The sequence below is a fragment of the Tachypleus tridentatus genome, chromosome 9 (genome assembly GCF_004210375.1).
Source record: "Tachypleus tridentatus isolate NWPU-2018 chromosome 9, ASM421037v1, whole genome shotgun sequence".
Taxonomy (NCBI): Eukaryota; Metazoa; Arthropoda; class Merostomata; order Xiphosura; family Limulidae; genus Tachypleus; species Tachypleus tridentatus.
The window spans coordinates 16919529-16943520 of NC_134833.1; the positions used below are offsets into that span (position 1 = coordinate 16919529).

General features: G+C 37.3%; 1 protein-coding gene across 1 annotated transcript; it reads left to right on the top strand.

Moving 5' to 3' along the window:
- Positions 1–4221: 4221 nt before the first annotated feature.
- Positions 4222–23453, top strand: LOC143224786 (alpha-N-acetylgalactosaminide alpha-2,6-sialyltransferase 6-like). The gene is made up of 8 exons (XM_076453089.1): positions 4222–4434; positions 7899–8183; positions 12051–12164; positions 13030–13165; positions 16324–16545; positions 18865–18978; positions 19865–20092; positions 21055–23453. The coding sequence occupies exons 2-7, from the start codon at positions 7907–7909 to the stop codon at positions 20073–20075; spliced, it is 1074 nt and encodes a 357-aa protein (XP_076309204.1). The 5' UTR covers positions 4222–4434; positions 7899–7906; the 3' UTR covers positions 20076–20092; positions 21055–23453.
- Positions 23454–23992: the final 539 nt, after the last annotated feature.

Sequence of the window (23992 nt, forward strand, 5' to 3'; positions counted from 1 at the left end):
CACAATATTTAAATATATCCATGTTAAACTTTCTGGTGCAAATTCAATGGGCTGCTACGCAAATGAGTTTATTAAAACGATTTGTTTGAGTAGGATCTCCCAGTACGATGGGAAGGCTTGGCTTTAGGACTCTTTTATGGAGAGGCTTGATCTTTAGTATTCTTGCTCATTATGGCCAATTATAGCAACAATAGATATTGTTATTATAATAATAGCAGATGTCGAATCGTTACAAAAACAAAAATGTTTATTAAATTAACTTTGTTTTTTTTTGCTAACCCTAAAAAACTCGCCGAACTGTGAAACGTATAGAAGAGAATATAAGTTCCTGACCAAAACATAAGGGTTTTCGTGTTTGTTATAGTCAGGTTCATTGACTAGGATTACCTCACAAACAAAGATAACAGTTACAAACAACAGGGGGAGCAGCAGAACGTATAAGAACTACATTTCGTGGGATCCTGACTTTACTGATTTCTAAAAATTACACTAGTCATATTGTAAGTAATGTAAATATCAGTATCTATATAAGAAACACAATTGAATAATATACTTGGAGTTGGAAAGCTCTTCTCTAGATAAAAGAGGCAGACCCGTGTATCTCAGAAGACCAGAATAAGCTTCTGATTGTAAACTGAGAGTGTTGACCATTATAAAGTATTATGAACATGGTCAGCTCTGAGAATGTGTATCTTAGAAGAACAGAATAAAACCTCTGACTCTAGACTGAGAGAACTAACCACTATAAACTTGGACGGATATGATCAGTTCTTAGACATCGTCAGCGAGAACATTAAAAAAAAAGAGAGAGTAATGAACACCCCTTGTGCGTGTGACTAACACATGACTAAGCCTAACATCACCTGGTGGTTAAGGCGCTTGACTTTGTGGGTCGCATTCTAATCCCCATTATCAAACACACTAGCTCTTTCAGTTATGGGGGCGTTATAAAACAACGTTCATTCCATTATTCTTTGGTAAAAGAGTATCTCAAGACTTGGTGGTTAAAGTTTGTCACTGCTGCGTCTAGAGCAGATAGCCTTTGAGTAGCTTCGTAAGAAATTCAAACGGTTTGTTTGTTTGTTTTGAATTTCGTGCAAAGCTACTCGAAGGATATCTGCACTAGCCGTCCCTAATTTAGCAGTGTAAGACAAGAGGGAAGGCAGCGAGTTATCACCACCCACCGCCAAATTTTGGGCTACTCTTTTACCAACGAAAAGTGGTATTGACTGTCACATTACAACGCTCCCACGACAGAAAGGTCGAGCATTTTTGTGCGATTGGGATTCTAACGCGCGACCTTCGGATTACGAGTCGAACGCCTTAACACACTTGGCCATGCCGGGCCAAGTTAACTGGTAAGTTGGATATTTTACTAATAATGTTTTTTTTTTAAACATTACTCTGTTTTTCTCTTAAGGCTACTTCGTGCTTTCATTATTGCTATCAACATGAACACGAAGTCGGTGAACGAATATTATGTAAAAAAACAACAACACAACAACTTTGCTTATAATGCTAACAACAACAAAAAACGACGATTTTTGAAACAGTGAAATAAGATATAACTCCTATTATTAGTTACAGTCGAATAGTTTTGGTAACACGTCATTAGCCCTAATGTTGGCACCTATGTAACCAATAATAATGATCTTATCTTTCATTGTGTTAAACAAACATCGTTTTTTTTTATATTTTCTATTCGATATCTAGTAGCAAATTGTGCCTGAAAATAAATTACTTTCTTAGAGCATTTGAAGTTATGGTTCATATAGTCTCTAAGAATAGGGGTTAGGATGGGATGAGCTGTGAATTCGGTGAAACCAGTCTGTTGCAGCGCGAGTTGCGAACCGAAGAATAAATTTTACGTATCACTTACATTTTCTTCACTTTAACTTACGTTCTTATAAAAAAAGCTATTTTATATATATACTCTCAAAATTCCAGTATCAATATAGGTGTTCGAAGCTACAGCTTCTATGTTTGCTCACAAGAGGACCTTGGCGGCAACGCACGTGAGATGGCCTTTGTTTATTGGTATTTACTGCCTTCCTGGGCCCGGCATGACTTAGCGCGTAAGGCGTTCGACTCGTAATCCGAGGGTCGAGGGTTCGCGCCCGCGTCGCGCTAAACATGCTCGCCCTCCCAGCCGTGGGGGTGTATAATGTGACGGTCAATCCCACTATTCGTTGGTAAAAGAGTAGCCCAAGAGTTGGCGGTGGGTGGTGATGACTAGCTGCCTTCCTTCTAGTCTTACACTGCTAAATTAGGGACGGCTAGCACAGATAGCCCTCGTGTAGCTTTGTGCGAAATTCCCAAACAAACAAATACTGCCTTCCTTTAATCAGAAAATAATTTGTTGACCCGTGTGGTTTTGAAGGTTTATATGATATTTATACGATATTGCGCTTCGTGTTGTCAGGATTAAATAATCGTACTATTTATTGTTTATTTTCTGATAACGTTATCCAGTTTAGTTCGGTCGTCCATAAGCAACAACCTACACAATGGGCTGTTATCTGTTCAATACAGGTATCGAAACCCGAAATTTAGCGTCATAAGCCAACAGACTTATCACTGAGCCACTGGGGAGCATATTCTTTAGAACGGGAAACAAACAAACAATGCCAGTCACGTGGTTCGTTGTTGAGATTTCTTCTTCGATATGAGCAAGTGTACCCGAGTATTGCATCAGCCACTAACCCTGAAGATATGTACAAACATTAGCTGGAACACAGGAAGAAGGCATTTGGGTCATACATCGAAATTGCACTGGTTAGGGGTACTGACTTATATCGAACGTCCGCACCTGGGTTTCTATCTGTACTTGCTATTTTACATACGACACACTAAGCGATAATTATGCATTAATGATAAACATATCTGTTGATATTATGAACTCAGCGTTGAACTTCCTTACTCATCAAAGAAACTGGAAAACTGAAAAATGCATTTATTTATTTATATTGTGAATTGATAAAAAAAACAACAAAAAACAGCAGAACCCTACCCGCTGGTACAGCGGTATGTCTTCGGATTTACAACGCAAAATCAGGCGTTCGATTCCCCTCGGTGGGCTCAGCAGATAGCCCGATGTGGCTTTGCTATAAGACAACAAACAAAACCCTACCGCTTAAAATGTGAATATAAAAATAAAATGTCACGTGGCATACTGTAGAATCTAAAGAAAGAAGGAAATAAGTGAGTCATTATTTTTTGAAAGTCAAAATCAGTTAGAATAATGCTTACGGAGCATTTGTTCCTGTTTAACTGTGGCGTATGGGCAGCAAATAATTTATAGCAGCAAAAATGTCATTTTATAAATTACGGACAGAAACGTCATTAAGTTGTATGTGATGAACTCGACACATTTCTTCGTATTTTCATTCAGTTCTGTTCCTACAACTAAAATAAGTTAGAAATGTATATACATTCAACGTTTTTTTAGATGTTTATCCGTGTAGTTTAGGGCTAAGCATGACCTAATGGTTAGGGTTAAGGATTGTAAACATGGAAGTTCGAGTCTACTTACGCAAGAAACACACCAATAAACTCATTTCGTGCTGTGTAGCCATGGGTGTGTTATAAAAATGCCTGCTGCATTCGTTCACATAAGATTAGGCTTAGAGATAGCGGTGGGTTCTGTTTACTGGTTATTCTCCTTCTGGTTTGGGTTCGGCATGGCCAGGTGGTTAAGGCACTCGACTCGTAATCCGAGAGTCGAGGGTATGATTCCCCGTCACACCAAACATGCTCGTCCTTTCAGCCGTGGAGGAGTTATAATGTTACGGTCAATCCCACTATTCGTTGGTAAAAGGGTAGCCCAAGAGTTGGCGGTGGGTGGTGATGACTAGTTGCCTTCCCTCTAGTCTTACACTGCTACGTTAGGGACGGCTATCGCAGATAGCCCTCGAGTAGCTTTGCGCGAAATAAAAAAAAACAACAAAATCAAAACAAACCAAACCATCTAGTTTATCAGTTTAAAAGTTGTGAGGGCTAGTGCAGGTATCTATTGAATAGCTTTGCGCAAATATCTTAAACAAGGTTTTTCTTATTGGAAGCCGCTATTTATTTCATGTGCACATCTTAAAGTTATTCATATATTTTCTTCATACGTTCTGGGAATTGAAAAGAAAAGAACTTTTATTTTTTCCTGTGACGAAACGCACATAGGGTTGTTTAGCTTGTAGTCTTTCTCATATTAAAACAAAGTGACGTCACACACGTGCACTCAAGTCCTTACATCACCGCCTACTAAACTGCTACTGGTTCTGTTGGCACGTGTAAACGACGTAGTAGAACAATCAATAATACGTTGTACTCAAAGATATATCTCAGATGATGCAAGGTTGTGTTTTCCAACAGGCACGCGTTCTTTTTTAAAGTTTATCAGCCAGATCTTCTTTTCTTTCGGGTACTATCTTCTTATTCCAGGTAGGTCGTTGGTTTATACTTTTTAACTTATAGGATTGTTCGTTTGTTTTGTTTTTGAATTTCGCGCAAAGCTGCACGTGCGCTATCTGAGCTAACCGTCCCTAATTTAACAGTGTAAAATTAGAGTTTGTTTGTTTGTTTGTTTTGGAATTTCGCACAAAGCTACTCGAGGGCTATCTGTGCTAGCCGTCCCTAATTTAGCAGTGTAAGACTAGAGGGAAGGTAGCTAGTCATCACCACCCACCGCCAACTCTTGGGCTACTCTTTTACCAACGAAAAGTGGGATTGACCGTGACATTATAACGCCCCCACGGCTGGGAGGGCGAGCATGTTTGGCGCGACGCGGGCGCGAACCCGCGACCCTTAGATTACGAGTCGCGCGCCTTACGCGCTTGGCCATGCCAGGCCATAAGATTAGAGAGAAGGCAGCTAGTCATCACCACTCACCGCCAACTCTTGGGCTACTCTTTTACCAATGAATAGTAGGACTGACTGTTACATTATAACGCTCCCATGGGGATTCGAACCCACGACACTCAGATTACGAGTCGAGTGCTTCAACCACCTGGTCATGCTGGGCCTGCTATAGCTGAATTGATCGTCACATTATGACACCCCATGGCTAAAACGGCGAGCATATTTTGTGATGGGATTCGAACTTTCGACTCCCAGATTGTGAGAATTCTAACCATCAATATATCTGGTCCACGTGTTTAATGTTTGAGCGAATGTTTAAATGAGCGATCGAGTTGTTGGTGCTTATTACAGTTAACTTCTCCTAGTGATAAAAATGTGTAATATGAGGAAAATGGACCACGTGCACATTATGTACTTTATGTCATACAAAACTGTTGGCAATTGAACTTTGGATATCAGGTAACTCGGCTAGTATCCATAGGATTTTCGTGATTTAATAGTATTAATAACGTTTTAATAATGTAATAATATGCGTATGTTTCTCATAGCAAAGCCATATCGAGCTATCTGCTGTGCCCACTGAGGGGAATCGAACCTCTGATTTTAGCGTTGTGAATCTGTAGACTTACCGCTGCCCCGGCGAGGGCTAATTTAATAGCATTCATAAGTTTTAGTAACTTAATATTATTAATAAGGTTTTAGTGATTTAGGGCTAGTTATTTGAGCTGCGAAATGATAAATTCTAGCTCAATTATAGTATTGACAAATTAACATTATTCAACTGATTTGTTATTGTTTGTTTGAAGTTAAACACAGATCTACACAATGCGCTATCGAAATCCAATTTCTAGTGTTGTAAGTCCGCAGACATGCCGCTGGAGGGCACCAGCGGTGGGGTGAAGGCAATTTGTTATTGAAATATATCGTTTTTGTGTGTTTGATTAATTGTTAATGCAGAAAGGCTCGTGCGTTATTTATCCATCAATTCAGAGTAACAGATTAGCAGTCAAACGTTGAGTATAAACTCAATTAGTAAATAATACCTTAGTAATAGAATAAAACTAGAACTAATTATATAAACCGAGAGGTTTCGATACCCGTGATGGTCACGACACTGATAGCCCATCTTGTAGCTCTGCGCTTAACTACAAGCAAACAAACAGACTTTTTACCAAAATAAAGCGGAAAACAACGTTTCGACTTTCTTAGATAATCTTCAGGTTAACAGAAAACGAAGGTCGAAACGTTATTCTCTGCTTTATCAGTAAAAATGTTAATACTCATGCGAGCCGTCCTGAGATACATGTTTACTTCAAGTGGTTTCTGGTTATCACGAAACAAACAGATAATGCAACTAAAGCTCCCTCTATAAAACTTCACTTTAAATTATACGAAGTTACGACGAGAGCAAACTTGAATAATAATTTTTAGTTCTTGTGTAGATTATTTGGCATGTGACTAAGGGCTAGTTAAATAAGAAACTGTAATTATGAACGTCAGACTACATACAATATAGAGCGTGACGAAATAACTTTTTTGTGCTTCAGGGAAAACGTGAATCGTGCACGAGATTTATTCTCGCTGAACGTGAAGTAAGAAAGATTACATCTTGCATCAGCTACGTGCATGAGTTAGTTAAGTTGTTTAGCGTCGTAAGATATTACACTGTTGGGATACATTTGAAAAATACTATATTAAATTGTGTACCATAAGAGAAAAAAATGTTCTGCAAAATCCAGTTTTTAACCTAGTTTTTTAAAAAAAACTTATATCAACTAAAATAAAAGAAAAATCACAAATTATAAACTAACGGCATACTTCATAGAAACCTGGCCCCTCCCCCGCGGTGTGTCTACGGATTTACAAGCCAAAATCAGGGTTCGATTCTCCTCGGTGGGCTCAGCAGATAGCCCGATGTGGCTTTACTATAAGAAAACACACATAGGAACCTAAATGACATTTATCATAAAAACTGGTTTTATCGTTGTGCTTAGAAAGGTGGTTTTGGTGGCCTTTTTAAAAATATAGTATATTTATGCCATGAATGGCATAAGTACATATATTGAAAAACGCATGTAATTATGACATAAGGAGAAACGTTTTGCTAAACATTGCAGTGGATGCAAAGCCGTACAAGTTATAATCCTCAGGTTTCCAACTTGTTTTGTTTTTTCTTATGCCGTTCGTTACCGGCGGGGTCCACATATTGTATCATATTGAGATGTTTTACATTATTGCCTACTACAACATCCAGTGTGAACGACTGACAAAAACATAGGGTAAAAGTCACTTATTTTCTACGTAAGATACATTATGTATGTTCTGTGATAGGTGAAACGCACATCTTATTAGGGTTAACTACAATATTAGTAATATTCTTCTTTATATCAAATCATTTATGTAACAAAAGTGAACAGGATATGCCCCCTCCTCTTAATATAAATCAATCTGATGATAAAACTCAACAGGATGCGCCCCCACCCCTCAATTAAATCATGTATGTTATAAAAGTAAACAGGATATGCTCCCTCCCGCTAAATTAAATCAATCGTATGTTGAAACTTAACCAGATATGCCTCCATCTTCTCAATTAAATCAGTGATAAAAGTTAATATGATATCCCCTTCCATGGTAGCCCCAATAGTTACTTGTATCAACTGTTACAACCTTATGTTTGCCCCAAATGTTTATTTTACATGAAGTATTTGTAACGGTGTTCTTACACAGCTGTTAACATACAACGTAACAAAAAAACAAGAGAGTCGCATTATTCTGTATTTCTTCTGCTAATGTTTTAACAGCATACGTCGCCTGTCGTCCCATGATGAGTTGTTGTTTCATCGTGGTTACTTATGGGTATGGTTTGAGCATGTTATGGTCACGAAAGCGATTTAACTTAACCCGTGGCCTTTGACATACGGACAACAGTCTCTAAATCCCTAAGAAGCTGAACCTTGATAAAGTGACTATTATTATTTTTGTTTTCATTTTCGCCTAAAATTTCGCATGTCTTTCATTCCCGTTATTTAGATTCGTTCAACTTGCAGAAAAAAAAATGATTTCCAAGCATTCTCTGAAAATACGATTATGCGTAATGCTCCTGTTCCTTGGATTTGTCATCCATATAATACTGGGATTATACACGATAATACAACCCGAACGTCGGCTCAGAGTTAAGCCTCGTCAAGTGGCTGTGATAGAAGCCAGAGGGCGTACCTATCACCGACACGTGGGCCAGGTCGTCGATATGAAATTAAGAAATGAATATGTCAAACGACGACAAGTTGTAGAATCTTTCCATCCACATCTGATGGCCAGAAGAGAAATATTTGGTGAGTAACTACGTACTTTGATGAGTTGTATGTTTCCAGTTAAAGGTTAGAAGGTTTAATTATTTAATTTAATATTCGTATTTTTTTCTTCTAAGAAGTCGCCTGCTGGTAAAGTGGTAAGTCTATAGATTTATAACGCTTAACTCAGGAGTTCGATTCTCTTCGGTGGACTCCGCAGATAGTCCAATGTGACTTTGCTATAAGAACAAAAAATATAAAACGTCTTCTAGCTTACGACTATTAACTCTAAAATGAGTGTGTGTTTTTATAGTAAAGCCACATGGGGCGATCTGCTGTGTCCACAGAGTGGAATCAAACTCATTATTTTAGTGTTGTAATTCGAAGACTTACCGCTGTCCCAGAGGAAAACAATCTAAAATAATCCGTTAGTTCTTTAAATAATGAATTCTAGAATCATCCAATTAAACTTCACTTCAACTTCAGCCTTGAAAACAACATATATCAAATATATGTTAAAAACCTAGTACAGTTTTAAAACAGACCAAAACTAACTGCATCACTCTGTAAATTAACCAGTGCACCAAACAAATTTATTTCACCATACAACATATTCAGAAATCACAAATCTCACAACAAAGTACTTAAATGGCAAAACTCACGTAAATATTATGTATTTTCTTTTTCAGGTCTCGGGCACAGGACAGGTAAATCTTTCGGCGCCCGTCCTGTGAAAGTGGGTTTTCTCGGGGCACTCTCGTTTCCCCCCACAGCAAAAACTTAGGCATTGGATCTTTAGATCCCAGCCAAGGCAACTTTATTGCCATGCCCTGAATCGGGCCGTTTCGTTTCGCGTTTGTGTTCACATCTGCCTATCGGGACGAGTTCTGGCTGTTTTCCCCGGTGCTACCTGTGCCTCTTCATGAATAATATTAATTATGACCAAATTCACTCATTCACCCAAAAAGAGTCCAAAAAAGGAAAAACAAAACAAACAGCTAAATTCAATAACCTTCCACAAAGGGGACCAAGAGGAACCACAACGTTCCTGAACACCCAGTTGGAGAGAAAATTCTTACGATTTCTCTCTCCCGAAACTAAACCCCTGCCACGTTAGTTTGCGTTTGTTTAAAACAGACCATGGAATCATCAGTTGGATACAACTGGATCCTGTCAGATGTTTAAACACATCTCTCTAAATTATTTATGCACACGACAGAATGTAGGTCCAAAACGTTATTGGTTACAGGGTTTCTAATTACGTATATACACTGCTGGCCAAAATCTTAAGGCCAGTGAACATAAAGAAAAAATATGCATTTTGCGTTGTTAGACTCAACTACGTATTTCAGTAGAGCTTCGAAAGATGAAAATAAGAAAAGGGAAAATATTTTTTTTTTTTAGCATTTAACAGGGAAAATGTGAACATTATGAAATTAACCTAAATACTAGTTGGTCAAAAGTTTAAGACCATACTGAAACGAAGCGTTAATCGGTAAACACGTAACGAAATTTATTAATTTGTGTTCAAGCGTTAGCGTTGTCAACATCTCCCACTGACATCTCCTGTGTTACATTGGGTAAAAATATGGCAAAGACTAAAACGTTGACAGAGTTTGAACGTGGCTGAATTGTTGAGCTACAAAAGCAAGGTCTCTCTCAACGTGCCATCGCTGGTAAGATTGGGTGTAGTAAAACTGCTGTTGCAAATTTCTTAAAAGACCCTGAGTGATACGGAACAAGATTTTCACGCAGTCGGCCCAAAAATTTTGCCGGCATTGAGCAGGAGGATTCGATGTGTTATCCGACAAGACACCAACCGATCGTCGAACCACATTAAGGTCCTTACGAACGCAGAATGCAGCTCAAGAACAATAAGACGGTATCTAGAGAAAAAGGCTTTAAAAACCGTAAATGTTTTCAAAGGCCACGTCTCCTTCCACACCACGAAACAGCTCGGTTAAAATTTGCTGAGAAGTATCAAACATGAGACGTATAAAAGTAGACGAAGGTTTTGTTTTCTGATGAGAAACAAATTTAACCTGGATGGTCCAGATGGCTTCCAACGTTACTGGCACGATAAGGATATCCCACCGGAGACATTTTCTACACGACACAGTGGAGGAGGTTCCATCATGATCTGAGGTGCTTTCTCCTTCCATGGGACAGTGGAGCTTCAGGTTATACAGGGGCGCCAAACAGCAGCTGGCTACATTGGCATGTTGGAGAGAGCATCCATATTGACTGAAAGCCCTCGTTTGTGTTAAAATGACTGGATCTTTCAGCAGAACAAGGCTGTAATCCAAAATGCCCGCAGGACAAAGGACTTTTTCATGGCGAATAACGTGATTCTTTTGGACCATCCAGCGTGTTCGCCCGAACTGAACCCCAATGAAAATGTTTGGGGGTGGATGGCAAGGGAAGTCTATAGAAATGGACATCAATTCCAAATAGTGCATGATCTTCGTGAAGTCATCTTCACCACTTGGAATTGCATTCCAGCCAGCCTTTGACTATGCCAAAACGAATGTTTGAAGTTACTCGCAATGACAGCCGTGCAACTTACTACTGAGACATCTTGTTGGGCATTTCCTACCCTGTTTAGGACTTCTTTTTGGTATGGTCTTAAACCTTTGCCCAGCTGGTATTTAGGCGAATTTCATAGTGTTTACATTTTCCCTATTAAATGCTAAAAAAGTTTTTTTATTTTTATTTTCTCTTTTCTTATTTTCATCCTTTGAAGCTCCACTCAAATAAGTGGTAGAGTCTAACAACGCAAAATGCATATTTTTTCTTTATGTTTATTGGCCTTAAGAATATGGCCAGCAGTGTATGAGTTATACACAGTAATGATTTGTTTGTTTTTAAATTTCGCGCAAAGCTACTCGAGAGTTCAGTGCATTAATTATTCCTAATTTAGCGGTGATACACAATAGGGAAGACACCTGGTCAACATCATTCATCATTAATTCTTTGTCTATTCTCCATCACTGCTGAAAGGGCATGTTCGGTGACGGGGTTTCGAACCCGCTGGTCGAGCGTCCCCTAACCACTAGAAGCACACATTGTAAACAAAATGCCAACAGCTAATCCAACTCATTGTCATTGGAGTTTCGCATGTGTTTTATGCAGAAATTTAATGAGTGACGTTTGCACGATTTTCATTTTATCAGTTCCTCATAGTGAGTGCTGTAACAGTCAGAAACATGAAATAACTTCAACGGACCCTACCGTTGGTGAACGAATAAAAATGAGATGGAACTTTAATGATTAACAAACAAAAAGAGAGAGAATGTAAGAACGACAAAGTGGAGCTGTTAATATGTAATACCATAGTAACTTCTCTTGTAACTGTTGTTACCGTTCAATAAAGTCAGGGAAAGTTTTAACTGAAAAACATACGTTGCTAGAAAATTGTTTATATGAATTTTCCCGTTAAAAAGCTTATGTAAGTTTATTTAAACAAACACGTACTGTGTATCATAATAAAACAAACAAACACTACCTATAGCTTCAGATGTTTTTTATTTACTGTGTTAAAATTTTCACACCAAGTTATAGTAGTAAAGAAAAATAGTCAAATTATAAATTTTCATCACAAAATGTTTGAGATCTTAACGACCGTAAAGTTGTTTGTTTCTAAATGTAAGTTTTCTTTAGAGATTTTCCATGTTTGTAAATGTATTAAAGAATGTGTTAGAAGTTACCGCAATTTCTAGTTTTTATATTTATACGTGTATAATTTTCAGTTTTTTATGTAAAATTTCTAATGTTAAGAATTAGGTAACTATGTTGTCATGGAAAACAAAAAAGAAAAACGTAGGATGAAACTACACCCTGCTTTTAAGGTGCCTCGATTTTGATCTATCTGTATCTTCCCCTAATGACTGAGCAGTTTTAATCACAAAGGTTACCATGGACACCAGTATCCAAACAGCAAGCATATGGGTTACCGTGGCATCAGTGGAGAACCAGAGATCGTTTCTTCAACTTGTCAGAATTGCGTTTTGATTGGAACATCAGGTTTGATTTTTTTCAATTCTATAAACAATTTTTTTTAGTGAAGTAAAAATATGAATGAATTTAGAAACATTAAAATATTTACATATACTCTAATTCTCATACTTTTTAAGTCTCAATATTATAAAGGAACACACTTTGCTGAAATACTATACTTCTAAATAAACAATATGGCATTGCCCTAAATTACAATATCATATTTTACTGGGGCCCGGCATGGCCAAGCGTGTTAAGGCGTTCGACTCCTAATCTGAGGGTCGCAGGTTCGAATCCCGGTCGCACCAAACATGCTCGCCCTTTCAGCCGTGGGGCGTCATAATGTGACGGCCAATCCCACTATTCGTTGGTAAAAGAGTAGTCCAAGAGTTGGCGGTGGGTGGTGATAACTAGCTGCTTTCCCTCTAGTCTTACACTGCTAAATTAGGGACGCCTAGCGCAGATAGCCCTCGAGTAGCTTTGCACGAAATTCAAACCAAACAAACATATTTTACTGAAATATGTCTGGAATAGGGAGTTTTATATCGGATGAAAGAATGCTCTATCCTAATTGGTTGATACTTCTAACACGTGCTAGATATTGATCCTAATTAGTTAATACTTTTATATATGATAGATATTGTGTTATTACAATAATATTGTTCCTCAGCTAGCAAATATTTAAGTTCATACAGAGGCCTTAAGCAACTCATATCGAACGTGACAGAATACATAAAAATACAGAATTTATCATCGTTTTCTATTGTCATCTCTGTAAACACTCTTAAATCATTTTATTAATTACTATTATTGTTACGTTTAGGAATTACGAGGAGAAGATTTAGGTGTGACGTTTCTGTCCTTATTAAAGAAAACTGTCGTATTTTTGCAGAAACAGTTATTGGATCTAACAGAGGCGCACGGATTGATGAAGCGGACTGTGTATTTCGACTTGGACTTTCTCCAGTTACTAGTTTCACACACGACGTTGGAAGCAAAACTACATTTCGAATTTTAGACGCGAAAAAGTGGGTCTTCAGTTTTTATAAAAGATTTGAGTGTTGCATTGTTTAGTGCCAGTTGAGCTTAAATGTACTAAAGCGAATCACAGTTACTATGTTATTGTTCGAGGTGTGTATTCTGTTATACTGTCGTTACATGCTGGCATCAGAGGCTGGCGATTTCGTGACCTTAATATTATAAGACATTTCAAGCAGGTAAGGCGGAGACGTGTAAATTTAGCTTTCCGGTTTTCCATCATAAACATTTAAGTAGGTAGAGACACTGCGATTTTTTATTAACTTTTAAAGCTAGCTACATAAGTCAACGATTTCACCTTTGTGCTTTTTTCATGTATTATGAAAATCACTATCTATAGAGAATTATGTCGAGTACGCTTTTCCACTCCCGGCCCGGCATGGCCTAGCGTGTAAGGCGTGCGACTCGTAATCCGAGGGTCGCGGGTTCGCGCCCGCGTCGCGCTAAACATGCTCGCCCTCCCAGCCGTGGGGGTGTATAATGTGACGGTCAATCCCACTATTCGTTGGTAAAGAGTAGCCCAAGAGTTGGCGGTGGGTGGTGATGACAAGCTGCCTTCCCTCTAGTCTTACACTGCTAAATTAGGGACGGCTAGCACAGATAGCCCTCGAGTAGCTTTGTGCGAAATTACAAAACAAATTTTCCACTCCTTTTATGGTAATACTGAACAACGTACATCATCGCTTAGCAACAAAACCATCATCTGATTGTTCTTAGGCTAATTAAGAATGACTTGTTAGAAAGGTTTATTTTTATTATTTATTTTGTGATAACATCAATGTTATAACAGCAAAATAGTTCAATTCAGAAGTTTTATGACTTTGATTTTAGTCAAAAGCAAAATAAAATATTAATTAGTGTTTCAGCTAAGCCTTACTTAATGTTTACGTATTAGGCCTAATGCTTAAATTAGACCACTACAAGTAAGGCTACTATTACTAATATAGAGTCAGTGCTTAAAAAGTTTTAAATGTTGAATAAATGTTAGTTAATAAATATTCTTTAGGTATTTTAACACGTACATTATCTATTTGGCCCTAAAACATGAAGAAAGATAAATGTTTATTACTACTAAATATCTTTTACCCTTTGCACAGTCGAAAAACATTGTGTTGGAATGTTTGCACTATGCTTTCTACTTCCTCACGTGGAATTCTGTGAAACAGCTAATAAAGAAAAAGTGCACACGTACCTTTGTTCACATATCACCCCGGTAGTACAGCGGTAAGTCTACGGGTTTAGAACAGGGGTTCGATTCCCCTCGGTGGGTTCAGCAGATAGACTGATGTGGCTTTCCTGTAAGAAAACAAACGCACACTTTTGTTCACGATAAATTTTCAATTTCCTGGTTAAAGAATTACTTTCAGACTGATGAAATAAGAGAGTAGTAGGTGTCTTTTGGAGGTGTAGACGAATTTGTTTTACTTAAAATCTATAATTTTCGTTAATACTTAAAATTTTATTTAACTCCTCCACTACTTTAGCACGGCGAGTGAGAAACAGTAAAAACAATAACACTTCCTTTCGACTTACTGTATATTTTAATTAATTCCAAATAATTTATATCGGTTTCTGGTTTCTTTAAAATTAAAGTTAATTCAACATCTTTGATGTTGATCCATTTTATGGCGGCCCTCAAGGGGTCTCGGCACCCACTTTGGGGAACACCGAAATCTAACAAAGAAATAGCTAAGAGTTCAGCTGGTTGTTCACATTTCTTGCCAAAAGAGTACTTGAAGGCCTGCTATTGCCAAGTGGTTAAGTTCGCTCGCTTCGAATCCCCGTCACACTAAAAGTGCTTGCCCTTTCAGCTGTGGGGACGTTATAATGTAACTATCAATCTAGCTTCCTAGGCCGTCATATTTCTTTCTTTTTATCGCATATTAAATATTTTATTAAATATTAATAAAATAATGCAGGATTAATTTTCTACAAATTTCATAACACAGAGAGAGTAACGGTGGATAAAATGTTACGAATTTATTAAATGTGTATGTAAGCATTTTGGTATTTTAAATATGAGGAACAGCTGAGCTAAGGCCAGATCAAATACCCCAAAATGTTCAGGTAAAGCTATACTTAATTTAAAAGTACTGGTCAGTTAGAAATACCCTCCGTCTACACGGCTACTCTTAACTGCATACACTGCACAACAAAGTTTTTGCTTCTTGAACACTGTTGGGTGTTCCTTATATATTTTTGGCTGCTGATCACGAAAATCACATCCAAATTTGCCCATCATGTACCGTTTCATTGAAATCTTCAGTATCACCAGGACATTGCTACAACGGAAAAACGATATCAGGGCAACTGGAATCCATCAATGCTTGCTGACTACTGTTGGACACTGCAACGTGATGCACCGGGCATTGAATACAAACGAAAATCAGGAGCAAAACACTTTTAATTATGTTGAACTTAATAGCGTATTAAAACATAAACGCAATTAAATACGTTATTGCCGGTAAACAGTTAACTGTCTATTTCTCAGAGTTTTTACGTGATGAAGCAAAACCAAAACTATATTTGTGCATACCCACCAGGTACGTGTCACAATCAGCAAAGTCTTTTCAGGAAGCAAAACTTTTCAAAAAAAAAATGTTGTGCAGTGATATCGGTAACAACAGTTATCACAATCAAATCGCCCCTAAAACTAAGAGTTGTTTTTCATATTTATGCCTTAATTTAAACAGGCCCCGGTATGGCCAGGTGGTTAAGGCATTCGAGTCGTAATCGGAACGTCGCGGGTTTGAATCCCCGTCACACCAAACATGCTCGATCTTTCAGCTGTGGGGGTGTTATAAGTGACGGTCAATCCCACTATTCGTGGGTAAAAGAGTAGCCTAAGAATTGGCGGTGGGTGGTGATGACTAACTGCCTTCCCTTTAGTCTTACACTGCTAACTTAAGGACGGATAGCGCAGATAGCTCTCGTGTAGCTTTGCGCGAAATACAAACCAAACCAATTTAAGCAGAGCATTGCGAGATTAATTAGGGCCCATTTCATTTGCATGACTAACGTAAACCATTGTGATGTCAAAGTTGATTTGCAGTCAAATTTATTAGGTACGTTGTTGTGGATTCCTTCTCATTTCTCCAGAAAGGTAACAACTTTCTCATGGAACTCTGTTGTTGTTTTTTTACTTCAGTTTCCAGGAAATAATGAAAAAGCCCCAGAAGTTTGTTCACGGAGCTCTGGCGAGTAGGCATGTGTTTGTGTTTGATCTACCAAATGAAGCTGAGATGTTTTCTTTCTCCAGAAGTGTGAAGAAATTGACCAAACAACACCCTCCAATCTTATTCTACCGTATAGACAGACATGGCGAACAGCGCTCTCTGGTGTCTATGAGAGAAGCAGCAGCCCAGGCAGGGTAAGTCCGTAAACTGTATTTTGTTGGTTGTTAAGCACAAAGCTACACATTGGGTTTTCTTTCATCTACGCGGTGTTTAAAGTTATGAGGCTACGTACTTACCAGTGTACCACTGGGGGGCGCTGTAAATTATGATAAAAATATTTACATAATCTTCTATTATTTTCTATATAGCATGACATAATAAACAAAATTGTCCCCCGCTAGTACAGCGATAAGTTTTCGGATTTAAAACGCCAAAATCACGGGTTCGATTCCCCTCGGTGGACTCAGGAGATAGCCCGAGGTGGCTTTGCTAAATGAAAACACACACACTCTATTATTTTGACGTATAAGTTCATGAACTTTATTTAAACTGTAGCTAAATAAGCTTAGGAATTCTAGATTTACGATTATTTGTAATTCTTGGGAAGATAATTAGTTTTTAATTAGCCTACATTTTTAACACTTTTGTTACGACATCTATTTTCTGCTTACACTCCTAATCTATGATGCAAAAACTTTGAAGTAAAAACCATTCTATGAAATGAACTCTATGCTGTTAACCCGAAGATGACCTAGAAGGTCAACACATTGTTCTTTATTTTAACAAGAGTTTTAATACCCATACCAGCCTCTTGAGATACATCTATGCTGTAGAATATATAAAAGTCAGTAGCGCCAGTTTTGTTGACCCTAACAATCTGTTTGTTTGTTTTGAATTTCGCGCAAAGCTATCTGCACTAGCCGTCCTTAATTTAGCAGTGTAGTGTAAGACTAGAGGAAAGGTAGCTAGTCATCACCATCCATCGCCAACTCTTGGGCTACTCTTTTACCAACGAATAGTGGGATTGTCCGTCACATTATACTGCTCCCACGGCTGATAGGGCGAGTATGTTTGGTGTGAAGGGAATTCGAACCTGCGACCTTCAGATTACAAGCAAGACTTAATTTTTATTTATTTATTTGAGAGAAGTGTAGCATCTAGTTAATGGAAAGTTACTGATATTATTTTATAAAAAGTAGGAAATTGGAATTTTTATGGTTCTTACGTAGTTTTGACAGTTGTTGTACGGAATCTACGAGATGTGCTACGTCATTAGGAGTGCGTGTATTTTGTAAAACTGCGGTATCAACCTTGTGACCCCCACCTTCTCCAAGGTTTTGCTTAGGTGGCGCCACTGCTTATAGTTTGTTTGTTGTGTGGTTAAGCACAAAACTACGCAATGGATTATTTTGTGCTGCCCACCACGGGTATCGAAACCTGGTTTATAACGTTGTAAGTCCGCAAACATATCGCTGTGCCATTAAGGAAGGGGGTATTGTTTAAAGTGCTGGAACGTTTGCAATAGATTTGACTTAACTATATACCAAGTTTTGTAATATCACACAGTAATGAAACTCTTGCTCATATGTGTGACATTAGAAAACAACAACAACAACTTTTCTATTACGCGATGTGCAATCCCCATCCTCGCGAAATTCTTATTCTGTGTGTATTTAGATTTGAAGAAGGGGTCACGAATTTCACTTTTCGCCTCCGTTTCTTGTCAAGAAGTAACTTTATTTCTCTCCATTCGAATGTGCAGAAAAATTGTTTGTTTGTTTGTTTGCTTTGAATTTCGCGCAAAACTACTCGAGGACTATCTGCGCTAGCTGTTCCTAATTTAGCAGTGTAAGACTAGAAGAAAGGCAGCCAGTCGTCATCACCCACCGCCAACTCTTGAGCTACTCTTTTACTAACGAATAATGGGATTGACCGTCACATAATAACGCCCCCACGGCTGAAAGGGCGAGCATGTTTGGTGCGACGGGGATTCGAACCCGCGACCCTCGGATTACGAGTCGAACGCCTTAACACGCTTGGCTATGCCGGGCCCAGAAAAAATTGGGCAGCTGAATTTGTTGCAGGTAGTGAAGCAGATTCGAAGTTTACGGAGTATTTGACATGCTTTTGGTTTTGGGCAAGAGAAAAAAAAAAAAAGAATTCAACAGAGGTTACTATACAAGGCTGAAAATCACTCATGGCCACCATACACTGTCATCTTTACCAGTTGCTGGCACCCCAAGTGAACACTGACGCCACGGGTAATCGGCTAATCAAAATAATCGAGTTATAGCAGTTTTCAGCTTTGTTAGGATGGTCAGATCTTTATAAACGATCATTGTATAGATAACTGTTAGTGATTTTTGTTTTCATAAATACGTCTCCGGTCAGACTTGGTTTTATAAATACTTTCTGAAACACGTTTAGCACGCAATTAGTTTATTGGTATTCTGCCAAATAGTAACACAAGTGAGAATCGATATAACTTGTATGAATAATTGTTTCTCCGTTAGGTACAGACTGCCAGGAGCACGACCTTCAACCTTATGGTTCACCATACAAGTTATGATGGACGCAGGATGTTCAAACTCGACGATATACGGGGTTCCCGACCCTAAATTTTGCAAGTAGGTATTGTTTATTATAGCCTACAGGGAAGGCGGTTAGTCAGTATTAACCCCACTGCCAATAGTTGGATTAATTGGGTTTGATTGAACAGGAAGAGGGTTGGATATCATCTTTAGAGTCCTCACAATCCAAAAGTTCGGGGTACATCTTTGAGGCAACCGGAGCCGAATCATGAACCACAGTTTGAGCACATTAACTAATTAGCTGCTACCTACCTGAAGTAGGTATTTACTACGAATGCTATTAGGTGCGCCTCATGGAGTGGCTTTTTTTTTCGAAGTACAAAGTTTTAGCTCATAGCTCTGTCATCTATTGACCGATTTAAGATCTAATTACAGTTTTGAACTCAGGTGGTCAAACCCTTTAGATTGACTTGCTGACCATGTCTTAGGTCTTATAGATTAATTTACTCTAATCCTACCTAAAAGAGTTTCTATTTGAGGGTAGACTGGCAGAGATCCTCACGAGTAATAACATTGAATCGGGTATACACGTACCTTACACCTGGTATTGCTCGCGCACAAAGTTATAGCTAATAAAAAAAGGGAAAAAGTCTCGTAGATTAGTTTACCCTAAACCGTCATAAAAGACTTTCAAGTGCCGCGGGTGTTGAGGGCTCCCTCTTGTTTTTTTGTTTTGTTTTTACTTCCAAAAGCTGGCTAGCGTTGTAAACAAATAGCCTGATACTTGCAATAAAAATTATTACACATTAGGTCATATTTGTTATTATTTTACCATAAATATTAGATATTATGGATTATTGAAATGAAACACAGTAGACGATAAGAAACATTACTTGTTTAAAGTAATAACTTACAATTAGAGTTATAACTATATATATATATACTTTAAATGTTTTTACCATCCGCTTCTGTACATCGCTAGAAGGACTACGGATAGTTACTTCCGGTCGCGATACTGGGACGTATATTCTCCAACTCTGTGTAACAACGGAAACGACGCCGGATCTACCACTAGGGGGACTGACCCTTCTCTTCCCAGCTTGGCTGACCGAAGAGCTCTGCTTGGCTGGATGAAGTCACGGAACTTTACAGCATTTGACCCGCCATGGCCTCAACTATCTATACATTTTTAGTTCTATGTAAACTAAAGGTAACATACGCAATTTTTGTTTTTATAGCGTACTGTACAATACAGTAATGAACCATATATATAGACATGTGTGTAAGAATTGTGCTAACAAAGCACCCGTCTTTTAGTTTTCGTGTTTAGTAGCTATGAAAAGCATTGTGTTAAATAACAACCTGAGTCAAACCTTTCAACATATCCAAGACCTTATGACTTCTGACGTACGTACTTTTGCCTTACTACCTCGAAACGTTTGATAATTCTAGTGTGTGATAATTGTCAATAATATAAAACTTTCTGTCAATCTGTCCATAGACCTCTTTCGTATGGGTTATTATGTTCTCAGCCCCCTTGTGGCTCATTGGTAAGTTTGCTGACTTATAACGCTAGAAGTCGTGTTTCGATATCCGTAGTGGGCTCAGCAGGGACAGTCCATTGTGTATCTTTGTGTTTAACCATAAGCGAATAGCTTATTTATTGTAACCGCAAGTTTTATCTTTCCGATATGTGAGAGATTTTGAAGGAAGCTGATATTTCTCTCTAGCCCCCCGGATAGCACAGCGGCACGCCTACAGACTTACAATGCTAAAATCCGGATTTCGATACCCGTGGAGTGCAGAGCACAGATAGCCCATTGTGTAGCTTTGTACATTTTAGAATGCCCCCTATCCCAGACTATCGTCTCATAAAGTTTGTTTGAGCTTAGGAGTAATTAAATAACGGACAAACAAATAGACACACAGAATTTTGGGATACATATATATATATCGATATATAGTAACTCGTAATAATAAGTAAAGTGTTGTACATCATTTAGTGTTAATATGATAAGTACATACGATAAATGCATCGTTAATCTAATTTACTTTGGTAACCCTAATTTGAGTATTAAAACTTGTATGTTTAAAATATATGTCACATCCTCGTGCTCTACACTGTATATATTCATGTTGTTACATTTAAATACTGCAGTTTTTATTTCTTAGGAACAACAGAAGATAGAGAAAGCAGTACAAGGTCCAGTATACGACCATTGTAACAAAGAATATATGCACTACCAATGCAAAAACCACTTTTGTGTTTACGTGAAATTTCAAATTTTCTAATGTTTCTTTTTTAAATTCCATATTTATGATAAGTCGAAAAATATAAAAAGTCTCGTTTTGCGAAGTACAGGACAGATTGTTAAATAAAAAAACTGGATGGCACAAGTGAATGTATAAAAGATATATATATATATATTCGGTGACGTTCGCTATGACGTGGCGTAAGTCGACACCGAAATGCGCATTTTCTCTTTTTATAGGCCTGTGCCTTGTTTTTAGTAGATTATAACGATTCTACAACTATTTAACGTTGTATGCATTTCTAGAATTGAATAGATTATTTTACTAGAAAACTTTTGTCAGTCCGTTAGTTATCAAATAGGAAACTTATAGCTCAGTGCAAAATACTATAAATTAATATAATAGCAAAATTACAGATTCATAAGGAACCATTTTGAGTTTTTGTGTCTTGCAGACGATTCTTGCCCTACGCAAGGAAGGCGTCAAACTAAAATATAGAAGGTTAAGCCTAAGTCAAACGCTCTCTTATTTCGGATACTTTCTCGTCTGATTATAATTGACTAAATTGGATTCGAATACGAAAAATCAAACAAGTTGTTGATGCTTGGAATTCAGACATGATAAATATTATCTCAAGCTTTAAATAAAATCACGTGGGAAATTATCAAGTACAGTATTAAGATAATTTTTAGTATTTCATTTTAATTATGATCTTCGAAGATAAATCATGGCAAATTTAAGTATGTGAGTTCCGACAGCTTAGTGCTAAGTGAAGTCGGAGTCTTGCCAAAATTTATCTGACATGTGACGTTACCATGAGGGCAAATATTTTAAAAGTTAATTAAAGTTTTGTAGTCAATTTTAAGTTAACAAAATATATTAAGCATTAACAAGTTGAGACTAACATTAGGTTGAAATTGAAGGCATGGCCAAATGGATAAAGCACTCGACTCGTAATTGTAATCAAACATGCTCTCCCTTTCAGCCGCGTGGGCGTTATAACGTTACAGTCAATCCCACTATTCGTTGGTAATAGAGTAACCCAATAGATGGCGTTGGGTGGTGATGATTAGCTGCCTTCCCTCTTGTCTTACGTTACATAATTAGGGACGACTAGTGCAGATAGCCTTCGAGTAGCTTTGCGCGAAATTCAAACCAAACAAACTAGATTGAAATTGAACACTCACACGGTAGAGTGGAAAACAACAGTATTAAACTTTTCTTACATTGAGCAGCAAGGCAAAAAAACAACAAAAAACAACTGTACGTAAAATAAAAATCCATAAAATTATAATAAGCCTTATATCGCATAGTTTATTAAAGTATTCTCATTATAACTACATTTCAATATTAATAATATTCATTTTTATAATGCCTCGAATATTTTCTATTGCACCAACTTGAATAGTTAAGAAAAACGACGTTTGGTTTCGAAAGACACTTACATTCACGTGTAAACTGAACAACACTTTATATATATAACTATTTTTTAATTTTTGAAGCGTCCTGACAACTCCAATTTCACGTGCACTCTGCCAGCACTAAGCCCTCTGGTGTTTATCAACAATCCTTCAACACGAGTCAATGAAAGAACTATTTTTAACAAACATTATTATAGCTCAAAGAGCCAACATTGAATTTTGGTTAATGAAATCTATCCAAGAGTACAAGCCGTCCTTTCTTTGATTCATGAGATTTTTAACTTCATAAAACTTTGTGGGATTAACAACATACCCGCAGGAGAAATATTAAATGTAATGTTTCTATGAATGTTTTGAAAAATTACGGTTTAAAGTATGTGAACATATTTATGTGAACCGTTTTACGAAGAGTGAGCTTTCGCTATAGAGGGTTTCTGTAAAAAAATTAAAAAAATTCAAAAACCTGAAAGAGAGTCATATGTTGTAAATGTCAGTTTGTTTTCCATTGTTCGTTTAATGACCTATATATTTTTTAAAGTGTTTTTTGTGCAATGTATTTTAAAGTTCAATAAGAATAATGTTTATCGGACTACGTAAATGTGTGTGTGTGTGTTTATATATAAATATTAATTTGAAGAAATTTGCTAGTTTCAACGTTTAGAATACAATACTGTTAACGTTGGTCCGACAACTTTAGTGTGTATATGCTATTTTGAAGAAATGTTCTAATTTTCAACGTTTAGAATACGACACTGTTAATTTTATTATGTAAATCATTTTCTTGTAATTTTGGTTTTAAAATTACTGTGGCTTGTAAAGAAGAAGAAGACATTTTAAAGCAGGTTTTCCAGACTGAAAATAATAAATAAATTTTCCATGTCATCGTTAGTGGAATTCTTCTGGATGCATATCCATCATCTACCAATGGGATTAAATGTTTATCGCATGTGATTTTATTAACTTTACAAAATATCGTTATCCAAATATTTTTTTATAATTTCGTTACCCCCTCGCATACACGTATAGACTGGATTTGGTACAGATGTTGAAAGGAACATATATTTGTGTGTTTCTCTGATTGGTGAAAAACATGAAAATACGGTTTTTCGAATTTGTCACTAATCTCCGGTCTCTCCACTCAAAAGCAGGAAGTTCGTCAATTCTTCTCTTAGATCCTGTAAATAAAAACAAACAGAAACCTTGTATTGACAATATTATATATATTAATATGCATATTTCTGTAGTTAACTTATTGCTGGTTTAACTCTAACCACTTTTATATTATCTCTTTCAACAACATCTACGCGTAATTTCCTACACATTAAACAGAGACAGTCGAGAAACGAACTGGAAGGTTTTATAACCTAACAGTTCATTTCAAATAATACGAAGATATCTGTTGGGATATTTTGTAATTATGTCGCTCAAGCATTGTT